At 30.7% G+C, this 19,629-nt stretch overlaps 1 protein-coding gene across 3 annotated transcripts in view; it reads right to left on the bottom strand.

Annotated features, from left to right (window-relative positions):
- LOC134724703 (pro-neuregulin-1, membrane-bound isoform-like) overlaps positions 1 to 14,631 on the bottom strand; it is a 52,029-nt gene extending 37,398 nt beyond the window's left edge. For 2 of the 3 annotated variants that reach the window (XM_063587880.1, XM_063587879.1), the window contains exon 1: positions 14,081 to 14,631. In XM_063587880.1, the coding sequence (XP_063443950.1) occupies positions 14,081 to 14,525 (445 nt within the window). In that variant the 5' untranslated portion in view covers positions 14,526 to 14,631. Of the gene's footprint in view, positions 1 to 5,783; positions 5,937 to 14,080 lie in introns of those variants that run through there. The other variant, XM_063587881.1, reaches the window with a different exon arrangement.
- Between the last annotated feature and the right edge of the window lie 4,998 nt (positions 14,632 to 19,629).

The raw sequence follows: 19,629 nt of genomic DNA on the forward strand, positions 1-19,629 counted from the left end.
TATTATTCATAATATGCTAATTCCATAGGAGACAGGAAAGGCATAAATCAAATTATTCAATAATGTATAACATTTGTGTTTGCTTTTTTAGCAGTAATTAAATAAAGAGACAACAATATTTACTATCCATCACTATTTCCATCACTTGTTACAAAAAAAATGGTATTTCTTGATTTTAATAGCTCTATCAACAGAAATAACAGAACCACATCTATTTTAACATTTCATTTCATTTATTTTTGGTCTGCATTTGCAAAATGAAACCAACAAAACTGAAACACAGCCATATAAGGTGTTACCAAGATTTAAATTCTATGTGCCAACTGGTGTTTTGTATATGGAAAGACTCATCAGTGATGCTTGAATCAGGTCTTAGCATTGAGGACCAACAAATGGCAAAAATGTTGAAATATTTTGCCAAATACAGCTAAGGTAATTTTCTGATGTGTAGGTTGATTCTTTCCTTTTAGATGACATGCACAACTGTACTAATTTCATATCTGATTTTCCCAAAAGTTTCATTTCCGACGGGGAAGAAACACACAAATTAACAAATTTGATTCATCTTATATTTTTTTGAACCAGAAGTTCTACACGCCTACAATAATCCTATCCCTCCTCTGGCAAAAATAACTTCATATGAATTATGATATTATAACAAAATTCATTACGTTTTTATGCATAAATGACTTATATCACATTTCTATTGTTTTCATATGCCCTTCAACAAGTTCAAAGTGAATGAAACCGGAAAGAAACCAAATAGTCGTTTTATAATTACACTTAAACACGTTTAATGTTACAACACACAGGTGTTATAAAATAATTACAGACTGCATAAGGTCAACAACGTAAATAGTATGACCACATGCAAAGTCAGGCAGAGGAAACCAATAAAATAGTTAATCATTGCCCTAATCAATCTATTATTGGAGTTAAATATTAAAGAAACTGATAGATTTATTCTCCATCAAGAGATTACATTTAGTATTATTGACTAATTCTTTTGTTTCCTTAATGATTTTATAGACTTCTGGTGTAGAATAAAATAAAGATTTTCCAATCTTGGACAAATAGCCTTTTATTTGGATATCATTCATCTTAATTTAGTTAGATCTTTAATTAAATATTTCGCTGAGCTGAGTATTTGTTCCTACATATGGAGAACCAAAAGTCAACGTACTCAGAATGAAATAAAAACTACTCTGGTAACTTTATTACATTAAAATACTAGTAAAAGTCAATAACTATCATCTGTCTACTCTCTTATTTTACTTAAGTAATACCGTTTAGATTTTTAAGATAGCCAGCCTCAATAAAAAAACTTTAATGTCAATTTTTTTATGGCATGTTAAACATCATGAAAACATTTTTTTTTTTAAAGAACAAAAAATTTGAAAAAAATTGAAAAATAGGATTAGGTGAGAATAAAGGAATATCTTTTTAACATAGTACTTTTTATTTTTATTTAGATCAATGTTAAATAATAATCCTTGAATATAATCATATCTCTGGTTTCTGAGAGGGGGAAAACATTTGAGAAGTCTGTTCAGAATGGTCTTCGCAGCCTGTCAAATAAACCGAATGGTTTTCAAAGGTGTTTTATTTCCTGATAAAATTAAATTTAAATCAAAGCATCTTACCTCCTTTCTTTACTACATGACCAAAACCAAGCATGGACATGATGGTGTTTTTAAAAATCAAAAGTTTAGAATGTTTCCCTAACACAGACAGTTTTATTCTGTAACTATTAGCTACATGATTCAGTATTATATATGGACATTGAGATTTTCACACAAAGCTGTGAAGTACATGTATCTTGAATTTTGTATCTGTTGTTATACCGATTATTTGTATTAAAAATTGAGGTGATAACTTTGGCCCATATCCTGTGGTTTTTCTGACTATATTCTCATAATCTATAAAAACAAAATAACAAATATGATTTTAATGTGGACGTATACTTCATTTAATCCATTGTGGTATTCCATCATAATCACAATCCAAACCGTGTAAATATTAATGTAAGAAATCACAAAGTAAATGTTGAGGATTAATAAAGTCAACAATAGTCTGAAATATTGGACCAAATATCCTAAATTTTAGGCTAAATTACCTTGTTAAAATAATAAAGAATCATTTAAAAAATTGTCATAAATGTAGCTTATCTTTATTAATTTAATGTATGTTTTCACACAACTGTTGAGTTTGTCCAATACAGTTGTACTATTGCACTTTATGTAAGAAAATTACTAGGGTGGATACTACCATGACTATAGATAAGGAATAATTGTGATCCCCGGAAAACTGATAAATAATATAGGGTGAAAACTAATCCAATTGAAGAGGGTTAGCCATGCATGCACATGGTTTAAAAGATACTGAAATATCAGTGAAAGTTGTCTAAAACTTAGCCATATATGCGTAAAATAAGATGATGTGGTTACCCCATTTAGTTTGGTTTAAGTTTTCATTATCCATATTTCTTATCAATTTTCCAGAATTAAAAATTATTCCTGATTCAAACAATTCCTTGTTAATACATGTATTTTGCATCTCCTTAGGGAGTTATGAAGTTTGTACATTCACCCAAGAAAATCAATATTTCACAAAGGGTATTGACTTTTAGAGAGAAATCAGTTTCAGATAAAGTGGACAGATGGACTTTACCATCACTTAACACAGGACCAATTACGTTAGGGTCAGAAGGGAATATAAAGTTTTGTTCAATGTTCAGAGGGATTCTCAATCAATCTACACCAATCTAATATTAATTCACCTACAATCTATACAAATTCAATTAAAGTGAATAATACATTTATCTCCCTTTAGACTTTCCTGGGGGAGATATAAAGATTTGTTCCCCCATGAAAAATGAAACCTACAGAAAGGAATGTGGTTAACTAAAATAAGAAAATGGCATTGAAATCGACGAAAACCCTGCTACAAATCAAAAACAAAAACCATTGCATTTTTCCAGAACTATAACTAATTTTTTGAATATATCAGTTGTAAATTTAAATGACAAAAGCTTACACATTTTGTACATACTTTGGTAACTTGTTATTGGTTCCTTATTCCTTTTGATTAATCTTCTTATAACTTGATAATCTACATAATAGTCTGCTAATACCTCGCTACAAATCATTTCTCATTCTGTAATGCACCTAATTGATCTCATAATTACATTCTTTAAACATGCTATGTTAGGCTTAAATTAAAATATTGTTTGTTTGCAGTTTACCGACCGACCCTTGAAAATCCTCCCGACTGTGAAAATTTTATTGCTTTAAATTTGAAGAAATTTTTTTTAATACCTCTTTTGACGCGATCCGCAACTTTGGGTCCTTTCCGGAAATGATTTAAAGTCTGGGTCAATTACAAATTTCAAGTTCGGTTTTTCTTAGCTTCCCGTCAAGCGTTCATGTGACCATTTAATGATAAAGCACATGGAAATTGTTTACAGGTATCCATGAAGTCACTGAGGAGTACTTTACGCTGTAGTCTCGTGTCAATTTTAAGACAAATAACAAACAAAAAAGTTTATTAGTAAACTGTTCATACAGATTCAGGCACATGTAATGATGTGTGATGATATCATTGACGATGATGCAGCGGATATTTATAACTGACACAATAACCATTCTGTCTCAAACAAATCGGGTTCAGAATCTGCATGTGGAGCCTGACTTTATGGAACCAATTTCAGTGGTTAAATAATTCGACAGCAGCTTGAAGTATGGCATATTTTCTACAAATCGTTGTGAAAACGACAAAGATGAAACCACTCCTCCGTGACTTAAATCTTCATGGATATCTGTAAACACGCCTGTACGGAGGAAGGGCTCACTTGAAATGTTAATGGATATAAATCATGCCAAATCAATAAGAAGCAACCCTAACTACACAAAGATGTAGAGAAAATGAATGGTTAGCTTGAAAAATAAATATACTCTCTCTATATTAAATCTATCTTCGATTGCAATGAGTATGCTCCTTTAGGATAAGTGGGCTGCCCCACTCATTGCAATTATTCTCTTTCTTACAATATTAAATATACCTAAACTGTGTGGCCTGTGTGAATTCAATTAAAACATGTCCTTAGGAGCTATGCTGCCAATTTTATTTATGCATAAAAAAAATATTTCAGTACAGACCATTTACTCTAAATGGGATGCTATATGGATTTCACCCCAAACTTTAGATTTCTTTGGTTTTCATTAAAGCCTGGCAAAAATATAACCTTATCACATATAATTAAATATTGTTAGAAATATGAAAACAGTCGGATGTCTTAATACTTTTTTTTCAAGTTGCCTTTTATTTCAATTGAGGAAGATTCAATGGTAATTTTTTTTTATTATTAAAAATACACTCTTTAATAATTGTCTTATAAATCTATATTATATACATTTTTCTAATGAAAATACTCTACTCATGAAAACATTCTAGTCAAGAAGCATACATGTCTGAATATATTTCTTTAAAACAGTTCTAGTCATAATGACATTCCTTGTTTATAAGTGTTCCAGTATTTAATAATTATAATATATTTTATGTCATTACTTGGATAATGACACTATGTTAAAGTTTCAGTTTTGGTTAAAAAGTTTTTTTTATCTGAAAATGCCTGTTCATTTGATGTTGGTTTTCAGCATGTCCAGGGTTTGTTGTTTTAAAATGTTTTTTTTTTCTTCACAAGAAACTTGGTTTAGTGTAACTGCTTGTTTAAACTGTATTTTGGCTGATAAAATAAAATATTTTCCCTACCTACCGACCCTTCAGTCTGAAGGTACAGTCGGAAAACTGCAAACAAACATATTTTTAAGGTTGGCCTTAGAATGAACCTCCCCCCCCCCACCCCCCTATTTTCTACAAATTTTGGCCATTTTGTTCCTTTTTATACATTTAGAGTTGGTGATATTAAGTTCAATTTTATTTGATTCCCAGATATAACAATGAGATTCTGAAATGCAGTTTACATCAAACAAATATTGTAATCTGACTACCCCCCTTAAAACAAATTGCCTACTTTAACCTAACAATCTAAAACAAATGTGACAGGAACATCACAGTGTGATGTTCCTGTCACATTTGTTTTAGTTAGAAAACAAACATTTTTTAAGCTGGGCCTGGCCTCAAAGATCATATCATAGAGAGCTTCCATTGAAAGCTGTTAGCTTCTGCAACAAGTAAAATGAAAGATACCATATAAATCTATTGGCGGTCAAATATGTTAACAAGAATTTTATTGAAATTGACTCATACGAAAAATTTAAGAGTGTCCATGGCCAGTCAAATGACTAGTGCAAAGAGCTTTCAAGAAAATTTTAAAGATTGATACAAAACAAAAGCTTTGTTGGCCAGTCAAATGACTGTTCAAAAATGAGTTTCTGCTTCATAATGGAAAGTCAATTGACTGATAGAAAGAGTTTACATGGCAAGTCAAATCACTCCACATCACCATTACTTCATATGCTGACCCCTCTGTTCCAATGCTTTTTTCAGATTTTTTAGCAATTTATAATTGATTTTTTTTTATTATTTTACTTATTTTTTAAGGCTTTTATTAAAAGTCAGATGAAAATTATGCTACATCATCATTCTGATTATACTTTTACCAAAGAGTAAAAACTAGAGACTTTCAATCTCAATTACAACGATTTCAAAATTTGACAGTAACAACACTGTCCTTAGTAACGTTTCACATTTTAAACCTGATCCTCAGTTCTAAAAGATCCCTCTCAATAGAACTGTTCCTACATTATTATGATATTCCATACCTTCTTCGCTTCTAGCTTTACGGTAAACTCTCATGTTTAATATCCAATAAATGTAATCCAAAAGAATGAACTTTTACAAACTTTCTAGTGTCAATGTGGCTAGCCAAAAAATTATTATGTCTTAATACCTATTGAAATATTAAAATAACATTGGGCATAATGCAACAGATTACTATCCTGTTGAAACTAATATCCAACTGAGGTTTATGTACACTTTCTATAAGCATGATAAGAAAATACAAGGTAGTTTAAAAAAAAATGTAAAAAATGCAAAAGAGGGTTTAAATGGTATATTCAATCAAGTAAAATATGTCTAAGTGTGGGTAACATTTAAATAGTTTTATATCTGATTTCTACCTACAAGAGTTAAATTTTACTAGTTTTATATCTGATTTCTACCTACAAGAGTTAAATTTTACTATCAAGAGATTTGTCAAAAGTGATATTTTATAACCTGCGTGACAGGCACTTTATAGTTGGATATGAATGCTTTCAGTTTATAAGAAAAAGAATTTTAAATGAATGTTAATTAAAACTGTGAGACAGTTTTCACCAATACATTTATATCATCTGAATTCAATAATTGGACAATGTTTCAGCAAAAATCAAGCCAAAAGAATCATTAATAAAAATTACACAATAGTTCCACAAATTATGTTATAATGGCTAGTAAATGCCATCAAAGTTTTTTTTTAAATGCTAAATTTGCCTGTTTTACACTGTGATAAAGTGATAGAACTCTTTTCAAAGGGAGATAATTGATAAATAATAAAACAATTTAGGAGCTATTCTATATTTAGCAGTAATGACAGATGTCACAACGTGATACAACTCTTAATTAAGGAAGGTAATTAAATGATTAATAATAAAACATGTTAACAAAACATTTGAGTAGCTCTTTCAGTTTTAGTAGTTACGACAGATGTTTTGTAGGTGTAGCATCACAAAATACTTTAAAAATTCATAAATGCAGAGCATATTGAATATCTGAAACAAATACTTAGGTTATAGAAAAATTTTAAAATAAATAATACTTGATACTAAAGAATCTATGGATAATATACATCAAGAATTTTATTATGTAATGCTATCATCTCAAAATACATTTGACATTTGAAAAAATGTGGGGAAACTATCACAAATGAAATAGCTCTTACATTCTTTCTAATTACTATGCAGTTTTGTAAATAAAGGATCACAGACTAAACAGACTTTTTCTTATTCAATGTTTCTGCAATAATAACTCAATTTGCCAAGTTTACTTGAAACATTCAATGTCTGTCTGCTCTACTGACAAACTCGCCAAAACAACTAGAACTTATAGAAGACTTGTTTCTTTAACGCATTATCAAAATATATCTATTACAATCACTAAGAAATTACGAAATAATTATATATTCATTAATGAGCCATTCTTTTAAAACAAATATCTGTCTTGCATGTATACTGCAAATCCCCCCTCCCCCCAAAAAAAAATAAAATAAAAAAATAAAATTTATATCAATCTAAAAATTTTGTGCAACTTCTCATTTTGAAATAGTGGTAAACTGCAATGGGAAAAAATATATAAAAATAGGAGAGGTAACAAAAATGACTTGTATTTTTTTTTACATTGTAACTAAAAGTACACCAACTGGACCTAAATCAAAAGTCATAATTCATCACCACTAGAGCTACATACAACCCACTCCTCTAGATCCCTATCAAATATTTGCATATCTTAAACATTTTTTAAAATATGACATCCTGAATAGCAATGATTTATACTGAACACCAAATTTAAATGATAAATATATTTGTTATATAACACTTAACTTTAGATGTAGGTGTGCTAAGCATGAATGGACATTAAGGAGAAATTTTGCTTACTGAAGGAAAATAAAAAAAACATTGAAAAAGTGGTCATCTTTGGTTATATAAGGTTACAACAGTACAACTATTTGTTTAGCACTTTACCAGTAACTTTGTTTTAACCTTAAACTGCATTTTATGTCACCTTTTGCCCCATAACTTTTTTTTTGGCTACAATTATTACGGTGACAACACTCACCGGGAGTTCATCAACCATTTTTTGTCTAACTTATATACTTTTCAAGAAATAAATCTTTGAACTTGAAAAATGCATTATATATATTATTTTACTCTTAACATATGTAACCTTATATAATTTTTAGCAAAAATCATCTTATCTATTACGTTATTGCCAAAAGAAATTGAAGAACAAGTCTAGGATTTTGATCCAGTTGACAGACACCGATGATGTTTAGTTAGTTTGTCATTGCAGATATCTGCAGTTAATTTTACATGTTTCTTTATTGTGCAATAACAAAAATAATGGAAACATGTAAAAGTCCATTCAATATAGTTAGACCAATTATCTTCCAACAAAATCAGATTGTTTATATATTATATGACTTTATAGACATTGCTTTACTTGGCACCGAGACGTAATTTGGTAAGAAAACTTGTGATAACAAGATTCTGTCTCGTTTCAGTGATGGATACCCAACAATTCACAGAATAAAGTATACAGCAAACATTTCCAATCAAATCTTGTCAAAGGAAATTAACGCATAGCGGTTAAATATACTGGGATATTTTCCAACTGGGAACTAGGAATCTGGAATCAATAATCATTGTCTCCTTAACGGAATTGATTTGGATTATATTGGAAAAGTTAGTAATAAACAATTCTAAGTATTGGTCCCAGCTACTTATTTGACTTGACATGTCAGTAAATGATTCTTGTGACAAGAGTATTATTAAACATATTCTATATGGTTACAACTGTAAAGGAAAACATTGATTTTGGCGGGCTGTGTCTATACTGCTGCAGTATTTTATGTCCGTGCATTGAATTCTGGCATGCATTTGTTATATCACAACATTGATTTACCAGAAATAATACGACTTTTTTCATTTACATTTATTTGCTATTGTAAGATTTCCCAGAAATAATAGACTTTTTACATTTCCATTTATTTACCATTGCAAGACAATCATCTAGATAAGCTGTTTCTATTTCCATGGGAAATTAAGCTTCCTGATATATGAACCCCTTTGTATTGATAAATAATTAAGACAAAAAAAGATATAGTCTTGGCCCTCGTTTCTCAAAAAGTCTAATGATTAATTAATCGAGTGTTTATGCATGGTCAATCCCACGCCATGAAATGAGTTAAGTTAAAGCATTATTTTCAAATGGTTCCAAGAACTGATAAATTTTCCAAAATTCTATCCATCTTTCCTGTTACATATTCAGCCAAAGTAAGTAATGAGGTCAGAGACGGAATAAGAGGGGGGGGGGTTCTCCCCCCAAAAAATGTGGGAAAAAATCATTATTTAGGGAATCACTGAAGCATGACTTGAAGGCCCCTCTTGGGCCACCAGTGCCCCCTGCAAATTTATGGATCTTGTAGGAATTTGTCTGCATAGCAACATTAAACTAATTTGACACTAGACTCTCCTATATTATAACCTGCTGTTCATTACATTTGTTTTTATTGACAGGGAAATGAAAACATTATAAGATACTGTGTTTTTATGATTTGTAATTCATTATTACTTTTTACCAGAATGATTTCTTGAGAATATCAATCAATCAATAGATTACTAATTGCTGAGAACATTCAAAACATTGCAATGGAAAGAGAATTCAAGGGAGATAAAAAAATATAATCAAAATATGTTATAAATGTTTTCCCACTCACATTCTATAATAAAACCTTAATAGGCCTGCAGAAAGGAAGATAAAAACCTTTTTGAACATGTCACCAATATTTAAATATAGATTTGCAAATCTCTGACATGTGGTCATGATGCATACAGTTATAGGGGCCCACACTATTTCATTCAAAGCCATGTTTCCATCTAAGTGTCATCTAATTGGATTAATAGTAGGAGTAAACGACTAAGTCATTCATCTAGGAGAAAAAAAAAGTCTAAAATTCTCATTGAATGTTTGGTCTACTATTCAATACATTGATATTATCCCTCAATTATCGACATTTTAACCACACATTCATGTTACAACCTTCGATTTCTCGTAACCCATTAATTACAGGTAAAGTTGAATTGATCGGTTGTTTTATTTAATTTAAGGGTATTATTGGACTCATTTCTTTAGAAAAGCTTAAAATATGAGAATTAAATAAAGCGTGGGTGATATTATATCGGACAAATCATTAAATTTTAATGAAATCAAACAAAAGCTAAGTAACATAAAATAGCCATAAATCTTCTCTAATCAAATGAAAATACAACAACGTTTTCTCTCAAGATGAAATTAAATAATAGGTAAAATAAAATATTGTGAATTATTGATCTCTTGATGAGAATGTTTTCCAGCAAGTTGGTTATTGCATAATTTCTGGTGAGCAAAGGGACCAATTCTATTTACATTATAACTGATAAATGTGCTAATTTGAAAAGAATTACTTTGAATTATTGCATAGATATACATTTCCATTACCATGATTATAATTTGAGGAAACGTTGCAACAAGGGTGGAGGGAAGCATGCCGTCACCCATCAAGAAGTTTATAAGCTTATAAAGAGTAACATGGAATTTCAAATTTTAAAAGATTAGGAACACAATTATTGCATGGGGTATAAAATAAAAAACTAAATCTAAATAAGAACATCTTTATTATTTTGCACAATAAGCTATTTTATAAGTCACCTTACTTCATGCTGGAGGTATGTACTTAAAACTTTTAATCTTCAATTTCCCACAAGTTTAAAAGTCAATCAGCTAGTTAAAACTTGAGATAAATATTTCAATGAGTTCAATTTTAGTATACAAATATTCTTTCAAAGTAGTTAAATGGAAGATAATCCTCCATGGATGATATCATCGGTCAGTCACCCCTATAGACCAAGACAACTTTTACCTGGTAGAAGGTTAAATAATTCTGATGGGATTCAAATACACATAACAAGTCAGCATACCTTAATTTACAAACTATATATATATTCTTAACGGTCCAGGGAAACATTCATCAAGAGAAGGCAATCCTTAAAAAAAGATTTAAAATATACTTTTTCTAAAATAGTTATCTCACCCTAAATCTGCATGAGAAATATGTTACATGTAGTTTTCACTGGGTTCGAATTCAGAAGAAAACAAATACATGTACAACAAAATAGCTTTAAAAAATTTCAGAACTGACTATTATTTTATTGATAGTACCTGATTAGAAAAATTAACTGATGGTTAATTTCTATTGTCAAACATGCATTTTTTAACTGGCAACAGAAAGAGTACTGGTTGCAAATGCTGATTTTATTGGCACCAGAAATGAAGATGGTTGCAAATGCAGTCTTATCAAAAACAGAAAGAGAGGTCTATGCAAATGCTATTAAAACTGGCAACATATCTAGAAAGAGAGCTGGTTGCAAATACAGTTTTAACTGTCAACAGAAAAAGAGCTAGTTGCAAAAACAGGTTTAACTGGCCACAGAAAGAGGCCAGTCAACGGCAGTAGAAAAGATTGTACTGATATTCAAAAATCAAATTTGTTATGCTAGTATACAACTTGATATTTAATGTTTTCTGTCATGCAATGGCCCATATTCATTCAGGGTTTTTTCATTTAACATATAATAGTGTATTTAACCCTTTAAAATACATTTTTGTTAAGGTATAATTAACCTGATTTAAGTATTTAACATTTGGGAAACTTTTTATGAATAATTATGCAATGAACTCTGTAGAATATCTTTATTCAAACCTTTACATTTAGCAGAAAGCTTATTCAGCAACCCATTATGGCAAATATTGGCAAAAAAACACCTCAAACAAGCTTTTAAAGCAACACATTATGTCAAATATTGGCCAAAGGAACCTTGGAGAAAGCTTTCACGCAAAACAAAATATTGGCAAATCGAACCTCAAAAAAGCTTTTAAAGCAACACATTATGTCAAATATTGGCAAAAGGAACCTTTGCGAAAGCTTTAACTTAACACAAAATATTGGCAAAAGAAACCTTTGCAAAAGCTTTATTAACTTTTAACACAAAATATTGGCAAAAGAACCATGAGAAATTAATGCTTTAAAGCAACACATCATGTCAAATGTTGGCAAAATGAACATCAAGAAAGACTTAAAGCAACTCATTATGGCAAATATTGGCTAAAAGAACCTTTTTTAAACCAAAACATAACAGAAATTACACATATAAGTATGAGCAAATGAAACCTCAAGAGTTTATATGCAAACACTAGTGAAAGAAACTTTAAGAAAACCTCTGAGAAACAAAAATATTTATATACTTTTGGCCTTCATACTGTAAAATTTCAATCTATATTTGTTAATGAATGAACCATTAAATTGAATGCACTTCATACCATATTTTGTCAAATGAAATGCTTAAGGTCCACTTTTTAACCTTTATTACATAAATTGTCTCATGATCATCACAAGATTTGTTGGAAAGAACCTTACTGAATTTTTGCATTTGATTTAACTAGAGACTTAAAATTTTACCAATAAATCAAGGGTCTGTTTTCAAAATCCCAGGCTTTTCATCTAGTGAGGTCCTGGGATATTTTTTACTATGCCCACACAGTTTCTATCAGGAGTGACTAATGAGATAAAGTTAAGCTTTAAACAACCAATCCTTGCTTTACCTTCAAGTACCTTTTTTTAAAAGAAACAAACACTTGTAAATAAGTTCAAGGACTTTAAAGGGATGAATTAATGTTTGTACAGTGTACTCAATTTACATATTGCAAAATTAGAATAATCTTCATTCATATATAATTCTCATTCAATATGCAATCATCCTTTATTATAAATATATAATGCTATATATACTATTTTTCCTTAGTACATTTTTTATACATGTATTTCAAGCTATTTTAAAGCATCAACCACATTAAATTAAAGTTACATTGAATTTCTAAAAATCCTGTAAATCACTGCATTGAATATTATCTTTCAATACATCATGTACATGCTGGTCAAGACTACAATAGTGTTCCCCCTCTCCCTTTTACAGTGGACATAAAACATTTGAATATGAATATTTTACGTTGTGATGGTAGACATGGTAAATGTGTACACTTATCCCTAATGCATTCTAAAAATTCTTAGCCCTATTACACAATTATTTTAGCTTGTCACACAACCTGTTTAAAAGTCAAAGCCGCTAAAAATGCATGCTATGCTATAATCTGAATATCCAACTTAAACAGACATGGGCAATGAGGAAACTTAAGGGCTTTTGAATTATAAGATACATTTAACCACAAATTTCTTACATTCTATTCTTTCATATAACCACAAATTAATTTACATTTTTTATAGAAGATTAATGATCATTAATCATGTTAATGTTGTAAATATCCTAATAATTTAAACATGTTAAAATATATTTTTAAAACACACGAGTCTATTGTTGAAGAATGCCTGTTGAATTTTACAAAATGTAGATGTTCTCATTTATGTACCTATATACCCCTAGAAATCGTGTGTTTCTATCTCCCTAAAGTCATAAATCTTTATGTTAAATTGTAGGAGTAATTCCTTGCATTTTAATTCCCCATTCATGATCTTGTATATAAATGTAAGTATAGGAAATGCATGCCATACATTTATCGATGATCAATTACCTAACACTACTCATTAGGGATTCTTAATGATCAATTATTCAACACAAGCTACTTGTATATCAATTATTTTCCCAACAAAGGTCACAAGACACAGGTAATAGATAATTTGTTTGATGTGCAATCATATTTTCATATTTTATATTCTCCAGAGAGATTAAATAAAAAACAATTCTGGCAGTTTCAATATAATTGATTTTGGAAGTTAAATTTCTGGTAATATAGAAAATGAAATAAAATAGCAGCCTGCAACAGATCAGACAATTTTTTAGTTAATTGCAAATTTCAACATTTTACTTCAATCTTGGACAACTAATTTCATTGTGTATATACATGTACACAATGAAATAAATTCTTACATAATGTTTTACAATACTTGTAATCATTAATTATTTACTTTAAATATAGGGTTATCTATATCTTGTGCCCAACATTTTAAAGTAATTGAGAAGTTAAATGCAATAAACGTATTTGTACAAACGTAGATAGTTTTTAAATTTTCCGACATATCTTTTTTTTACCTGACAAAATAAAGACAATATTCAAATACATACAATGTGCTAAATTGTGTTAAATTGTTCAACGTATTTAAATATTTGAGTTGTTTAGAAACACATTTTGTTAACCAGGAAGAAAATTAAACCGGCATCTTATAAAAATAAATTCGTCTGCAATTTTTACCTACCACATTTTCGGCATGCTGATTTTCGTACAGCTCTTGAAGTTTTTTTGGTAACTAAAACTGGGAATGCTGAATTAACAAAATGATCACTTGATGATTTTTTTAAAAAGAAGAAATATTTTTGTCCAGTTCCACGTGTGGATGTGATATTTGGTATACAGCTTTCATAATTCACAGTATCACTGAATTCTCCAATTACTAAAGTTCTTGTTCTTTTTCCTTTTGGTAATAAATTGTCACCTTTTCTTACTTTCGTCACTTTCACCACCACTCTATAAAAATCCTGCCCCACGGGCAACTTTTGAGTTACTATCCCCTCTATCACAATATTTGCTAAGTATGTACTTGAAGCAGGATCAGTGAAAAAGGTTCCACAAGTCCGACACCAAACATGAAATATACATAATAATAGCCCTAAAATTATAAATCTGAAACGGAATAACTTCATCTTTCAATATTTGATGTTAACTGTACGTCCATAACAAAATACAAACACATAATGCTTCACTGACCCGATGTATATTGAGTATTGGGAATGCCCCATGCATGACTTAATAGACGTGACGTCATGCGCAAGGTTTAAAAGCGGCATAGGAAATAAGGCTATTTAACAGTTAACTATCTTTGAGAGAAATTATGTTATCACATTTTATTGAATATGAACACGATTGATTGGAATAGGAAATGTTGTTGTTTATAGTTAATTAAAATGTCACATTAAATATAAAGAAATTCAAATGCAAAACTTATTTATAAATGAAAATGAATATTTTTACAGATATTACGGAATAGAGGGTTGATTGTCTACGTAAAAATCTTTGAACGTGACAAAATACTTTTAAAACATCCGAAAAATAAATTTGTATAACTTAGACTAAATTTCCGTATGTTCGGAAGTATTCAATTTTCTTTACCTGTTTACAAGTAGTTACTGTATGACGTTCGTGCAAGGCGACAAAAGTACGCACCACAAATGGTATATCTATCAATCACTAATTCGGACTGGATTAATAATTTATTACTCGAACATAATATTAGTATGTAATTCCCATTTTATTGGGATGTCGTTTATTGAACACCCATCGGTTACACACTAAAAAACGTATAAGAACTTGAAATGACAAAGAACAAACTTCATAGAACCCCATCTTCCGATATCTATATAGAAAGAAAGAAAATGTTGATCAAAGTCGAGAGTTTAAAAATATGGAAACGACACGGACAAAGATAAGTGGTAATTGAGGGGTTATAGAGCTACATATATGGGTAGTGCATACATCTTTTACAAATGCCACTTCTAAATTTGCATTTTTGCCCCCCCCCCCCCTTTCCACTACTCACAATGACCCTTTTTTCTTCTTCAAAATAATGGATATTGAACAATTCGTTGATTATAGGCAGCATGGAGAACCCTTGATAGATCTTGGTAGCCGTGACAAATCTGTAGATCGTGCTTTAATCTTGTGATTAAGCACAGACAAGAAAGCTACGTTTAACCATCAATTATTCTTTGCTTAATTAAAAGCTCGGGCGCTTTGGGGATTTGGTAATTTATTTCATAATCAAACTGTAAAACTACATGTTACATTTCATCCATGCTGCCAAAACAAAACTGGGCAGAATTTCTATGCCTTTGGAAAAATCCACAATTGGGAAGCCGAAATAACCTCTTTTGTCGTAAAGTTTTGTTTACAACCGACCCTCTTTGTCAATTTCAATTACATGGTTATCCAAGATCTGAAGCAGACGTAAACTTGACGATGAGGGGCACAGTTGGTTTCAATTGGGACGCCTATTTTTTTGGGTTGAAAACGCATACCCAAATTATAACAAATATGTTGCCATCAAGAAATCAAGCATCTTAATGATGTCAGTTTCAGGGAATGTTTTACAAAGTACGATCTATCTCTCCCTCAGACAAGATACTTGTATCTACTTTGGCCATTTTTATGACACAAAGCAGGACTTTCTCTTTCATTTGTCTTCTAGTTTGGAAATGAGGAATACTTGTGTTACGTGTAGAAAAGTCAAATATTCTAATACTATTGCAAGAAGAAAGAATATTAGATTGAATGCACTCCAGAACATATTTGGAATTATTTTTTAGTGCACACATCTTGGAGAAGTATTTTTATACAAATTTTGTCTCGTCCGTTTTGCATATTTAGGTAAATTAGCATAAATCAAAATACATGTAGTTGGCTTCAATAACATTGAAACCTGGCTGTGATTGCAAATAACATTGATACTAATAATTTAAGAAGAGGTTTCGTGCAGCACTTGGAAGTCTTCTTATCCTGTTATCCAAACACAATCAACCAACCCCTTTCCGATATCAAAAAGACTTTCCAGATATTATTTTACGGCAGACTATATGGAGGCCTAAGACTTCTATACAAAAAGGGGTAACCGACAGGAGCCTTTAAATTGTGTATAAGTATTACTCCAAAGTCAATTATCAGTGATGACTAAATTACAGAGAAGTGTAAAACAAGATTATCAAATTACGACATATATCAAATATGAATTCTTAATAACCCGAGGTAATTGTTGTCTGGTCTTACTCTAAAACTTTGATCTTTTGATTCAGCTGTGTCTAAAGTTCCAAATACTAGTATGCAGAGTAAACTAAGGGATTGTAACTCACTAGACACAGTAAGATTAAGTATGTGGTAAAGAAAAGGAAAATTGAATAATGGATTTTCAGTGCAAACAATGAAAAAAACTAATATCATGTACCCAAGCGTTCAGTGTGAGCAGAACAAATTCTAATTAAGATTGGCTTATTTTCAAGTTACAAAATGTTACACAAGTTGGGAATTCTTAAAACAAGATGATGCTAGGTACAACATTTGGTTCGAGAGAGGTCATCCTTGAAGACGTGGCTGAGTTTGGTATTAATGCTAACGAAATAACTCTCCACCCATGTCACAATTTGTAGAAGTAAACCTTTATAGGTCAAAGTACGGTCTAGCTTCAACACGGAGCATTGGCTCAGAGCAAACAGCAAGCTATTAATGGGTTTAATATGTAACTACCTTCACCCTTGATTGAAACAAGAGTGTAAGTAACATCACAACATAGAAAGACACACAATAAAATACCAATTGAAATGGCTTAACTCAACCAAAAGACATATTAACACAAACAAGTGAACATACATTGAACGAATAATTTGATCTTTGACACAATGTAAATACAAAATCAATTAAATAAAGGGTGAGATGTCAAACAATATCAGAAAGACAACAATAACATTGGATAAAAGGCCGTCAAATAAAATGATGTACACAGGTAAATGAAAACAATTTTGTTGTAAGGTATACAGTTGGTGAACAAAAGTGAATTCTCACTCAAAAAATGTTCTATCATTTCAACTAAAATCAATATTTTTCAATTTCATAATGAATGCAGTTTACCAGATATCCAGTTTATAATGAATTTGTTTACCAGATATCTAGTTTATACTGAATGCAGTTTACCAGATATCCAGTTTATATTGAATGCGTTTACCAGATGTCCAGTTTATACTGAATGTGTTTACTAGATATCCAGTTTATACTGAATGTGTTTACCAGATATCAATGTGTTTACCAGATATCCAGTTCATACTGAATATGTTTACTAGATATCCAGTTTATACTGAATGCAGTTTACCAGATATCCTAATTATTTTGAATGCGTTTACCAAATGTCCTGTGTTTCTGAATGCAATTTAACAGGTATCCAGTTTATACTGAATGTGTTTACCAGATATCCAGTTTATATTGAATGCATTTTACCAGATGGCCAGTTTACACTGAATGCAGTTTACCAGATATCCAGTTTATACTGAATGCAGTTTACGAGATATCCAGTTTATACTGAATTTGTTAACCAGAAATTCAGTTTATACTGAATGCAGTTTCCCAGATATCCAGTTGATATTGAATGCAGTTTATCAGATGTTCAGTTTAGGCTGAATGCAGTTTCCCAGATATCCAGTTGATATTGAATGCAGTTTACCAGATATCCAGTTTATACTGAATGTCTTTACCAGATATCCAGTTTATACTGAATGCAGTTTACCAGATATCCAGTTTATATTGAATGCATTTTACCAGATATCCATTTTAAACTGAATGCAGTTTAACAGATATCTAGTTTATACTGAATGTGTTTAACAGTGTCCAGTTTACATTGAATGCAGTTGACCAGATATCCAGTTTAGGCCGAATGCAGTTTACCAGATGTCCAGTTTATACTGAATACGTTTACCAGAGATCCAGTTTATACTTAATGTGTTTACTAGATATCCAGTTTATACTGAATACATATTACCAGATATCCAGGTTTTTTTAATGTGTTTACCAGATATCCAGTGTATACTTAATGCAGATTACCAGATGTCCATTTTATACTGAATGCAGTTTACCAGATATCCAGTTTAGGCCGAATGTAGTTAACAAGATATCCAGTTTATACTGAATGTGCTTACCAGACGTCCAGTTTACATTGAATGCAGTTTACCAGATATCCAGTTTAGGCCGAATGCAGTTTACCAGATGTCCAGTTTATACTGAATACGTTTACCAGATATCCAGTTTGTACTGTATGTGTTAACCAGATATCCAGTTTATACTTAATGTGTTTACCAGATATACAGTTTATACTGAATACAGTTTACCAGATATCCAGTTTATTTTGAATGTGTTTACCAGATATCCAGTGTATACTGAATGCAGATTACCAGATGTCCATTTTATACTGAATGCAGTTTACCAGATATCCAGTTAAGGCCGAATGCAGTTAACCAGATATCCAGTTTATACTGAATGCAGTTTACCAGATATCCAGTTTATACTGAATGTGTTTACCAGATATTCAGTTTATATTGAATGCAGTTTACCAGATATCCAGTTTATACTGAATGCAGTTTACCAGATATTCATTTTATGATGAATGCAGTTTACCAGATATCCAGTTTATACTGAATGCGGTTTCCCAGATATCCAGTTTATACTGAATACAGTTAACCAAATGTCCAGTTTACATTGAATGCATTTTACCAGATATCCAGTTTATACTGAATGCAGTTGACCAGATATCCAGTTTATTCTGAATGCAGTTTACCAGATAAACAGTTTATATTGAATACATTTTATCAGATATCCATTTTATACTGAATGCAGTTAACCAGATATCCAGTTATACTGAATGTGTTTACCAGATATTCAGTTTATATTGAATGCAGTTTACCAGATATCCAGTTTATACTAAATGCAGTTTACCAGATATCCAGTTTATATTGAATGTAGTTTATCAGATGTTCAGTTTAGGCTCAATGCAGTTTACCAGATATCCAGTTTATATTGAATGCAGTTTATCAGATGTTCAGTTTAGGCTGAATGCAGTTTAGCAGATATCCAGTTTATACTGAATGCAGTTTACCAGATATCCAGTTTATATTGAATGCATTTTACCAGAATTCCAGTTTATACTGAATGCAGTTTACCAGATTTCCAGTTTAAACTGAATGTGCTTATCAGACATCCAATTTATACTGAATGCAG

This window comes from Mytilus trossulus, chromosome 7, assembly GCF_036588685.1.
Source record: "Mytilus trossulus isolate FHL-02 chromosome 7, PNRI_Mtr1.1.1.hap1, whole genome shotgun sequence".
Taxonomy (NCBI): Eukaryota; Metazoa; Mollusca; class Bivalvia; order Mytilida; family Mytilidae; genus Mytilus; species Mytilus trossulus.